This window comes from Setaria italica, chromosome VI (genome assembly GCF_000263155.2).
Source record: "Setaria italica strain Yugu1 chromosome VI, Setaria_italica_v2.0, whole genome shotgun sequence".
NCBI classification, from domain to species: domain Eukaryota; kingdom Viridiplantae; phylum Streptophyta; class Magnoliopsida; order Poales; family Poaceae; genus Setaria; species Setaria italica.
In genome coordinates, this window is record NC_028455.1 from 24960341 (window position 1) to 24971153 (window position 10813).

At 47.8% G+C, this 10813-nt stretch overlaps 2 protein-coding genes across 3 annotated transcripts; one reads left to right on the forward strand and one right to left on the reverse strand.

Moving 5' to 3' along the window:
- Nucleotides 1–1569: 1569 nt before the first annotated feature.
- On the forward strand, nucleotides 1570–2674 carry LOC101782469. The gene has a single exon (XM_004973325.4). It carries the CDS (start codon nucleotides 1717–1719, stop codon nucleotides 2455–2457), a length of 741 nt encoding a protein of 246 aa, XP_004973382.1. The 5' UTR covers nucleotides 1570–1716; the 3' UTR covers nucleotides 2458–2674.
- Nucleotides 2675–6418: 3744 nt separating this feature from the next.
- LOC101783276 (peptidyl-prolyl cis-trans isomerase CYP57) lies at nucleotides 6419–10592 on the reverse strand. 2 transcript variants are annotated; one of them, XM_004973328.4, is made up of 11 exons: nucleotides 10256–10592; nucleotides 9862–10040; nucleotides 9667–9765; nucleotides 9420–9523; nucleotides 9191–9335; nucleotides 8357–8576; nucleotides 8185–8242; nucleotides 7429–7633; nucleotides 7099–7266; nucleotides 6814–7002; nucleotides 6419–6686 (listed from the first exon to the last, which is right to left on the reverse strand). In XM_004973328.4, the coding sequence occupies exons 1-10, from the start codon at nucleotides 10473–10475 to the stop codon at nucleotides 6862–6864; spliced, it is 1539 nt and encodes a 512-aa protein (XP_004973385.1). In that variant the 5' UTR covers nucleotides 10476–10592; the 3' UTR covers nucleotides 6419–6686; nucleotides 6814–6861. The 2 variants fall into 2 exon arrangements, with proteins under 2 accessions (XP_004973385.1, XP_004973384.1); XM_004973327.4 differs by having other exon boundaries at nucleotides 6419–7002.
- Nucleotides 10593–10813: the final 221 nt, after the last annotated feature.

Sequence of the window (10813 nt, forward strand, 5' to 3'; positions counted from 1 at the left end):
TAACTGCTTCTCCACCAAACACAAGGTTGCAGAGTGCAGATACACAACTAAATGCTAGTGTTGCCTTCGGTTGGGGCACAAAGCTCAATCCTATCCTTCCTGGAGAAGCCAATTTAAGAGAAACTCCCCCAAGCATAGACAGTAGCACCCCATAGGACTCCCACTCTAGCTTCCCCTACCGGCAGAGCCCCTTCCTCTTCTGCTGGTTCGGCCGTCTGCGCGGCCAGCCGGTCCTTCCTCCAGGTAGTGAAGGGAGAGGTGGCAGCCATGGAGACGTACCCAGGGGATCCTCGTGCACGCCCTAAGCTGGTGCACTGCGCCATCTCGGCGACTGGGCCGATCAAACGCAAGCGCAAGTTGTTCTTAGGGTGCCTCCGGTACCACCAGTTGTAATAGTTGTTTCTTCTTTTTATTTCTTTGTTGTTGCTTGTATATATTTTTTTTTGTCTCTTTTCTTCTAATAAAATTCAGCAAAGCTTTTGCCGTCCGTTCTAAAAAAAAACCTCCTAGGGTTCCACTCTTTATTTTCTGTTATATATATCAATGGAAACAGGCACTGTCTCGTGCCGTTCGTTCAAAAAAGCTATACTAACCGTCCTAGATCCCATGTGGATAGTGCACAACTGAATTAGGTTGGTTGTTTATGTGGGTGAATCATGCATCCGTGACACAAATGGATAAGCTAATGGTCAAGCTGCAATTTGGCCTTTGGGGCTCTGAAATTATGGCTACTGCTGGAGTGTTGCTTGTTCACCGGCTATAATTTTTCCTTTTATTTTGCAAGTCACTGGCTATAAATCCCAACAAGAAAGGAGGGCGATTGTGATCAAAGTTCGGGTGTTCTAGTTAGTTTACACGTTGTTGGACTTCATCTCAGCTGTAAATGAGCGTCGCCTGGACGGCTCAAAAACAACGTCTTGAGAGCCAGCTATGAAGCATAAGAGCTGCGCTTATAAAGTGAGTGCAGAGCTACCACGAAACAAATTAATCACCTTTTCGAAAAAAATATTTATCACAATACAACTCGCTAAAGCAAGGAGGTTGAGATCCCGATCGACGAGACAGGATATATATAAAGCCAGGCGCACGTATCGCCTTCCGATGCTTAGCGACTAAGCATATATACGTCAACACTAACCTGCCTGGATGTACATAAAATAAGAGACAACGCAAAAGGAACGATACAAATTCGACGAATCCACTAATCAGCTAGGTAAAGACCAGCGAATATGGTATCGTGCATGCTAACCATACCTTCGTCTAACGCATCCAAAATCCAGTAACTGTCAATGAGCACGCAGCTTAAACTAACCATTGTTAATCTCATGGGGAATCTTCTTGCAGGCTGCTGCAGCTGCGTCGCCAAAAAGAATCGATTTCATCAACTCGTTCTCCCCTTCCACTTGCACGAGCTACACGTGCGCGACGCGGAAGCAAACAAAAGCAACGCTGATGAGGCATCATCCATCTTTGCAAAGCTCGCACACGCTTTATGCTGCATCTTTTCTTTAAGTTTCTCTTGTTACATGGACAGCACAAACGGCAACATGGTGTGCCTGTCACTGTGCGTGGATTCGGATGCCCGGCTTATATATGGAGGTCCTGTCACTTGTGCAGTTTGCAGAGTAACTACTTGTAGCTTGTTAAGAGCAAGAAACTCGTAGCCGGCAAGGAGACAACAGCTGGGAGGGAGAGAGGCGGCTAGCTCACCGACCAATGGCGATGGAGTACTTGTCGTGGTGGCCGACGTCGTCTTGGATCAGCCCCGGCGCGGCGTTGTTCCTGTTGTGCAACGTGCTCGTCGGCGCCATCGTGGTCACGTCGTCCCGTGGGGAGCAGGGCGGCGGCCGCGCGGCTGCGTCCACGCGGAGGCTCTGCCGCAGCGCGTCGTCCATGGTCCTCGGCCGGCTCCGGTCCTTCTCCATGTTCGCCGTCCACGCCGTCCCCATGGAAGACGGCTACCACCCGTCCCTGGAGCTGGAAGCAGAGGCGTACCAGCCTCAACCGGACGCGGCAGAGCCAGCGATCCCCACGGCGACAGCGAGCGCGCCCGTCGTCGCCGCAGCATCTGCAACGCTGTCAGAGAGCGCCAAGGAAGTGGCTGAAGTGGGAAAGAAGGACGAGCCCATCAGCTCCGACGAGGTTCAAGGGACGAAGGGTCACGCGCAGCAGCCACCGTCACCATCACCAGCTGTCGCCACCGCCGCCGCCGAGGCAACTGCGGCCGCGGAGCGACCGGCGACGGTCGTGGGGTCGATCGTGCAGCGCGCGCGAGCGTGCAGGCGGGAATTTGTGGAGGAAGCGCTGGAAGGGAAGGCGGCGCTGAACGCGCGGGCGGAACTGTTCATCCGGCAGTTCCGGGAGGACCTCAAGCTGCAGCGCCTCAACTCCATCATCAACTACACCCGTGGGCTCCGCCGCGGTGCTGGCGGTTCGGCACCGGCCGCCGGGGAGTAGCTCCGATCCCACGTGGGTTGCTGCTGCTCCCGTGGGCAATATAATTGTTTTGGCTTGTTCATGTAGAGAATTTGATTTTGTTGCTCACGAGAGGGCGACAACATATTTTTTGAATTTCATAGTGTGCTGCCTTTGCCTATAGCAGAGTTTTGGTAAAGAAAAGTCCTCCACTCACCAGTAGGCCCATATATCCACATAATGCAGTAATTTTCAAACACATTCGTCTTAATTCAAATTTGAATATGATTTTATAGTAAGTAAAAAAATTATTTGGAGTTTTGCATTGAACACTTGGTGACTAGCCTAGTGGTGCCGCCCCTCTCCCTATTCTTCTTAGCCCCAGGCCCCCCAGCCCTTCCCACGAGCCCCTGAGTTCAATTGCCAAGATCATGCGGGCTCTCGCTCCTTGCCATAACTCACAGCACCTCATATAATCCGTGTTTGCCTCGTAATATAATCCAATATGCGACAACCTGCGGCGTGATGCACTCGCCTCAACGGTCGCTCAGTGATTCTCGCCAAAAACTCGGCGGTTCCGCCGGAACTTTGGTGCAGCCATGTCTGGTCAAGAACCAAACAGAACCTATGTCAATCATTTTTGAGATGTAGTTTTGTAAAACTTATTTTTGCTATGTTTTATAATACTTTAGTACAAAGATACTCGCTAAAGTTGTGTTTTTAAGATAAGCCGTATGGACATTCAAAATTTGGCCTCCTTGTGACTGGAAAGTCAAACGTTTTAATCCAATCAAAGAACAATATTTGGTGGATGAAAAAAAAAACAGAAGAGACAAACACAATAGGTTATAGGTATTATGGCCACGCCTACCGGGGTAACACACAACAACTCGGAAGAAAGAATTCCCACGCGTGAACAACGGCTTGGTATTATGTTAACCATGCCTTGAGCAGTCGATGAAGCATCCAAAAGCAGGAGTACATGACAGTCAACAAGCTGGTTAGACTAGACGTGAGTCTAGTGTCGTCCCTTGCGAATCTTCTCGCAGGCTGCAGTCTCGCCAAAAAGAATGGAATTTCGGTCGTCCCCTCCACATGCACGGTGTAAAGGTGCTCGAAACACATACCCCTTTGGGAATCCATAGCTTTTCCTACGCGTCAATGGATTGACATCGCAGCAAGAAGAAGCCGTGTAACTCTGCAAGCCTGCTTATATAAGCTGATCGATCACTCGTGCAGAGTTAAGCCGGAACTCAGGGACTAATCGAGAGCCCGCACAGGAACAACGACGAGCTAGCTCCTGTGTCCATGGCCGTGGAGTCGTACTTGACGCTGTGGCCTTTGCCAGCGTGGATCAGACCCGGCGCGGCGGCGACCGTGCGGAGCTGCCGACCAGGCGGAGGCGGAGCAGTTCATCCGGCAGTTCCGGCTGGAGACTCCATCCCCAATCCTCATCCAACTCTAACAAGGTCCTTTATCAAAAAAACTCTAAGAAGGTTAGATGGCCCACCAGATAGCCGAACCCAGTGCGGTGAGGGAAACAGGCCCAGCACAGCCCATCGGCAGATTGCTTGGCCCACAGAAGGATTCTTCACTTTCCTGTTTTTTGTTCTTTTTCTCTTCTTCCTTTTTATTTGTAACACTTTCTCACCGGGATTCTTCACTTTCCAGCTTCCATCCAGGTGGAGGATAACAAATCGTGCCACCCACCGTACCCTCGTAACACCTGGATTATTTAATTCTGTTTTTTTTAGCCGTAACAACATTTTTGGGACGAATAAGATGGCCCACCCACGCAATGGAACTTTGATGGAAGAAGAATAACATCGGCCGTACTACGCGAAAATTGCAGCCGCTCTTTCGCGCATGTTTGTCATCAGTCGCCGCGCCTCAGCACCGGCGTGTGTGACTTGTGAATACCCGGCGCCATGCACGACCACAACAAAAGGGTTGAGACGTACCTGACCTCCTTGTCCTCTTGAGAGTTGAGGCCACCTCAAATGATCGATCAGGCCGGCTCGTCACCCACTCCCGGTAACACCTGCTCCCGCCAGGAACTATAGAGGATTATGTTGCCGTTCTCTCACGGTGCACTGCAGCTACCTTCCATCTCCATCCAGGTGCTTTTGTTCCACTTAATTTTGGACTCAGAATCAAATGTCTTTAGTCCTAGGTCAAAAATGAGTCACCAAAGGGAGAGTTTTAGTCCCAATTGGAAAGACCAACCAGCACTAAAATCCCTTTAATCCCAGTTGTAACAGGTAGTGGGACAAGGGGATCTTTTATTCCGGATGGAAATAGTCCCGGTTGGTAATTCCAACCGAGACACAGGAGGAGCCTTTAGTCCTGGTTGGAAGGTATTTCCAACCGAGACAAAAGGTCCCTCCTCCCACACGGCCCCTTCTCACTCCATCTTATCTTCTCCTCACTCTTAACCTCCCTCCCTTATCCTCGCGCAGGCACCTCCAGACTCCCTCCACCGGCACCTCCTCTCCTCCTTCTCCTTCCTCTCTGAGCCGCCCCCCCTCCCCTCCCTCTCTTCTCTACCTTCCTCTCCCACCCTCCCCCTCTGCTGCCCTTCCCTTCCCTCTCTGCTCGCACCTCACTGGCAGTGAGGAGCGGCAGCGGGGCAAGGGCAGGGCGAGTGGCGGGCGCGGGCAGCGACGCAGCCGAGGCGGGCGAGGGCGGACGACTGCGGGGCAGAGTCGGGCGGCGGCGTGTGGAGGCGAGCGGCGGCGAAGCGGTGCCGCCGCGTCACCAGCCCACTTTTTTTAATTTTTTTAATTTTTTTAGTACCAACCGGGACTAAAGGGAGTCTTTGGTCCCGGACGAATGACTCGAAACTAAAGGATTTCCTTTTGTCTCGAAAACTTAGTTCCGTTGGATTTTCGGAATATATGGTTCTATCCAATCGGAACTAAAGTTCTGTTTTCCACCGATGAGCAGTATATATAGCTAACTCGCCGATGTTCCGGATGTTCCGAGTTCGTCAGGCACGGCGCGCGGGTCATCACCGCCGAGGCGCCGACGTGCAGGGCGAGCACGGCAGCGGCCCCGACGCCGCCAGCTGCTACACCCACTGCGACGTCACGCCCGCCTCGACGTCGTGGTGAACAACGCCGGCGTCAGCGGCGACCAGGCACCGCGCGCGCTGGCCTCCCTCGATCTGGGCGACTTAATTCGACCGCATCATGGCGGTCAAGCACGCCGCGCGCGTCATGTCGACGATGTACCCGCGCCGCCGCCGCCGGTGGACATGTGATCGTGAGGTATGCGAGGATATGTAGGCCTGCTTCCTCCCGTTGTCAAATGCAGTACAGCGCAGGCGCACAGCCCGGCAGCAATTTGCTAGCGGGCAGCAATGAGCCCAACAACAATTTCAGGACAAGACTCGTGTGTGCCCCAAATGTGAGCCCACCATATTTGTTAACTAAGTGGGTGTTTGATACAAGGTACTAGACTTTAGGAGAGTCACCTCGGATGTTAGACTTTAGGAGAGTCACCTCGGATGTTCGGACGCTAGTTAGGAGGACTAAACATTAGCTAATTATAAAATTAAATGCAGAATCCCTATACTAATTCGTGCGACGAATCTATTAAGCCTAATTAATCCATCATTAGCAAATAGTTACTGTAGCACCACATTGTCAAATCATGGACTAATTAGGCTTAATAGATTCATCTCGCGAATTAGACTCCATCTGTGCAATTAGTTTTATAATTAGCTTATATTTAATACTTCTAATTAATATCTAAATATCGGATGTGACATGTCCTAATATTTTCCTAATATTTAGGACGTCGGATCCAAACAGGCCCTAAGTCTGAGGTGATGGAATAAGTCTGGTTTATACGGAACAGCTCAAATTACAATGCAAATGACTTCCAGTTCGACGACATTTTATTAAAGTTCCAAACTCATTCTCAAGGCAGCCGTTTCCTCCCCTGCTAGCTTCCCCACAGGGTTCACTTCAGTCACGGTAAAATGAACCGAAAAAGGAGATAGACGAAAGAACCGCGCGTATTTTTAATTCAAAAACTTTTGTGTTAGTCCCTTCTGTGAACTATGTGAAACGGATAGCTTATAGCTAGTGATACAGGCTTCCTCAGGGACCCTAAAATAATCAACAATCTATTGTACATTGCATTTACAGCCTCAGCAAACATGATACAAATACCAAAAGGAAGACACTAGTCTACAGATAGCACTCTACATCAGTTCCATGATCTCTGCGGTATCCGCAGTTTACAGTCCCAAGACCACGCCAAAACTGCAGCATTGCAATGTGTTAACTGTTTAAGATATGTAGGAATTTTGCAATGTTCAAGGGAAAAGAACAGTCCGGTACTATCAAGTTTAACAAGAGCAATGGAAATGCAGTAGAGGTGATTCAGTACCATCAACGGCAAGAAAGGAGCATTAACACAATTCAAGCAGCTTGATGGTCAGGTGAGAGATCTGCCTGCCCATTCACGCTGTCTCCGCTTAAGCTTCGCTTGTTCCTTGTTGAATTTTTCTTTTCCTTTCTCCAGAAGAGGATCTACCACTACATAGTCATCTGGATCATCTTTCCTAGCCATTCCATCCTGTGAAGATCAAGTCACATGTCATTCCCAATCTTTAAAAGATGCATCTATTCTCCCACATGTGTGAGAAAAGGCAAGAAAGGCCTGGAAATCAACCTTGGAAGAATCAGGTAAGAAAGACAGCCGGTTTGTATGCCACCCTGTGTAGTCCTCTTCAGCTTCCTTTTCCACCTTATCAGTAGCAAGATTATTTTCTCTGACATGATCCGTAGCAGGATTCTTACTGAGGAAAGAAGCCTTGAACTTCTGTAGCTTTGCTAGAGTCTAACAAGGAAAAATAACGTGTAACAGTGTAAGAAATATTGGCCACCCAACTTGCAGAGCACAAAGCTTAACAGATCAAATTGATATGCCAGCTGTATGCATGAACCATCTTGGCATGGCACGAGAAAGGTGGAAATTATCAGAATGAAGAAAAATCATTACCTCATCTTCACGGCCTTGGAGCTGACGTTTTTTCTGTTTTTGTTTATGTCTCTCTTGTTCAGCTGGATTTAGCAGCTGCAAGTTAGCATCTGCTTTGGACATCCTCTCAGCACTGGCTTCTGAGCCAATACCCTTTTTCTTCAAGGATAGTTTTTTAGACTTTTGCAGCTCATGCTCCTGATCATCATCGTCATCATTGTCCCTCCTGCAAACCAACAACCGGAAATCAATTTAGAAAAACTGTTACACTAAATTATCCACAGATACATGTCTAAGTTTAGATCATTTCAAGCATGGACACAGGAACTCTTCTTCCATTCTAGTCCTAATACGCATATTATAGTCCACATTATAGTCCGGATATGTCTAACCGCATATTATATGCATTAACTATTCACACCTGGTACCTCTGCTTATGAAAAGTATTATGATTGCTGAATACAAGATGCAAAGAAATAGAATCACTCTTTATCATGACAATATAACAAAAATTAAACAGAATATATGTTATTTTAAACAATAAATTATTGCAAGATGATCACTTGGCCTTAGATGTGTAATGACCAATGAGATCAAGAATCTTGAGTTAAGGGTCATATAGAAAAAGAATGCTGCAGGGTTCACAAGAGCAGGGGTAACCATTGCTGATACATAATGGTTACCTACAACTTCGAAATCCATTGTTTCTATCATTACAATGTGAGGGGGCAAAAGGACAACTATGATAATTTGGGGATGAGGTGCACGAGCATTTACCTATGTTCGATATTGGACCTGCGGTCTGGTAACTCTTTATCTTTCCGATGCGGTTTATCTGTTCAAATGAGAACAATAATCAATTTTGCAATCAGGATTCATTAGTACAAAACAGCTGCATCTAAGTTTCAGGAGAAGCACAATTAATACAAACTTGAACAAAACATGCTACCTGCTTTAGAGGTTTCACGGGGGCGAACATCACCAAGCTCTCTACGTTTTTTTAGGATTTGTGAGCGCATCCTATTGTCAAAATCTTCTTCATTCTCGTCTTCAGGATAATCATCAGATTCTGGAGCCTGCTCTGACTCTCTTGAGTCAACTTTCTTTGAGATCAAAGCATCCCTGACAGATAAAACAGTGTCCTTTTTCTTCTCCTCTTCCTCCTTGGACTGCAAGGTGGGAACAAGCACAATGCTATTTAAATTTGGCAGAACATAAAAAGTTACGGAAGCAGGTAACACTGTAATTGCAAAACCTGGCCAGAGAATAAGATACACATTACATCCTAAACAAACTCAACACTAGAGGCATTCAATTAATGAGCAGTGTATAACAGCAAAGAGGACTTAAACACAAACAAAAAAACAAACAAAACCAAGATAGTAGGCACAATAATGTGGCAGATACAGAAATGTTCTGGATAGTCTATCTGCCAACTGGATAAGGTATTGTCCTATCATTTTCAACGTGATATGTTCACTAGCTATGTTTGGTTCTCATATGTTGAACATTTTCTCATCACAAGTGATCAAACTCACCGGCGGACAAGAGTAAAATATACAGATAACAGCCTAAACCAACTCAACACTGGAGGTGTTTCAATTAACGAGAAGAGGAAACAGGACTTATAAGTACAGACAGAAAAAAAAATACAAGATGATACGCAGAGGAAACAGGACTTAATGTGGCAGATACGGCACCATTCTAGATATCATAGTTGCCAATTCAGTGTGTTGGTTAATTATGATGCTGAATATTTTTTATGACAAGTGATAAGACTCACCAGCTGTACATCCTCTGGTTCCCCTTTAAGAAAACGGGGATCATCCAACACATCATGAATACTTTTTATTTTGGCCTGAACAGAGGAAGCTGCCTCATTCTCCTCCTCTTCTACTTCATCTCCAAAAGAGAGCACGTTAAGTTGCCTGGAAGATTAACAGTCTGGGTCAAAACTAATCCAACAGGCATTATACAGTCAACCTAAGAACAACATGGAGGAGATTACTTACTTAACAGCCTTCTTTTTAGGTTTCAACTCAGCATCAGTCTTGGCAACAGACTCGGCCTTCTTAAGTTGCCTTGGAACAATATCCTCAAATGGGTCCCAGAGAACCTACAGACACATAAAAAGGAAACAGAAGGATAAATAACTAGTTTGGATTCACCAGTAATAGAAAGAAAATATTAGAAACCCAAACCAAATACAGGTAAGTACCAGAATAAAGATAACAACAAAATATGACAGGAAAAAGGCACCTCGACTGAAAGAATTTTCTGCGGGTACACAGGTCGATCATCCTTATCGGTCTCAACATCAGCCAAGGCAAGAAGGTTGAAAATAGAATCACCGGTAACCTGCACACAAACATGTATCCAGCCATGATGACTCCAACGGAACAACGCTGAACCAAGGCATGCACAGAGAAATGGCTCCCGAACTAGACACGGTACCTTCCCGAAGATGGTGTTCTTCTTATCGAGCCAATCGCAACGGTCAAGAGTGATAAAGAACTGGCTTCCATTCGAATGAGGCGTGCCAGCATTGGCGCAGGCCACTAAACCCCTGTGGTTAAACCTTAACCGCGAGTGGAATTCATCTGCAAACGGCGCCCCGTAGATGCTCTGACCCCCTGCAGGAGTGACGCCAGGATGATGTCATGACCCCCCCCAATAACAAAACGCCAGAACCTTATATAACAGAACGGCACGAATTCATCAAATTTGAGGCGTACAGTAATTTGGTCGAAACTTATAGATCAATTCGGTAGGTATCAACAACAATTCGATGTGGAATCGGAAACCCTAGATGTACGCTCAAGGGGGGACGGGGAAGGGAGGGTCGTACCGGTGCCGGAGCCGGTGGGGTCGCCGCCCTGGACGAGGAAGTTCTTGATGACGCGGTGGAAGAGGGTGCCGTCGTAGTAGCCCTCGAGGCAGAGCTGCACGAAGTTGCGCGCCGCCTTGGGGGCCTCCTTGGGCCACAGCTCGATGTCGAGCGGGCCCGCCGTCGTCTGCACCACCACCTTGCCCTTCGTCGGGGGCTCGAGCACGTACACCGACGACATCCTGCCCGCCTCGTCTCCGCCAGCCGCCGCCTCCGCCGCCTCGGCGCTCTACTTCGCGCGTGCTCCTTCCCGCCGGTCGGGCTGTCCGGTCCGTCTGGTTCGTGGTTGGGTTGGGCTGGATCGGGTCAGCCGACTCGATTTGGATGGGGGGTAGGGCCGTGGGTGGAAATCCTATCCATCTTTGAATTGGGTCGGTAACTTCCATTGACCTATTCGCTTCAATTTATTCAGTCGGCTTGTCAGCTACTAAATAATATTTTTCTCTCACAACAAATCAGCCGTTTCAGCTTTTCAGCCAGCTTATAAGCTGAAGCGAACAGGTCCAATATTTCAATATG

What these genes read in the sequence shown, in the direction of transcription:
- LOC101782469 (XM_004973325.4), top strand. Translation starts at nt 1,717, where the DNA reads ATGGCGATGGAGTACTTGTCGTGGTGGCCGACGTCGTCTTGGATCAGC.
- LOC101783276 (XM_004973328.4), bottom strand. Translation starts at nt 10,475, where the DNA reads ATGTCGTCGGTGTACGTGCTCGAGCCCCCGACGAAGGGCAAGGTGGTG. An exon ending in AGAACACCATCTTCGGGAAG is followed by an intron (nt 9,766 to 9,861) that starts GTACCGTGTCTA and finishes GTTTGTGTGCAG; the next exon opens with GTTACCGGTGATTCTATTTT. An exon ending in AGAAAATTCTTTCAGTCGAG is followed by an intron (nt 9,524 to 9,666) that starts GTGCCTTTTTCC and finishes ATGTGTCTGTAG; the next exon opens with GTTCTCTGGGACCCATTTGA.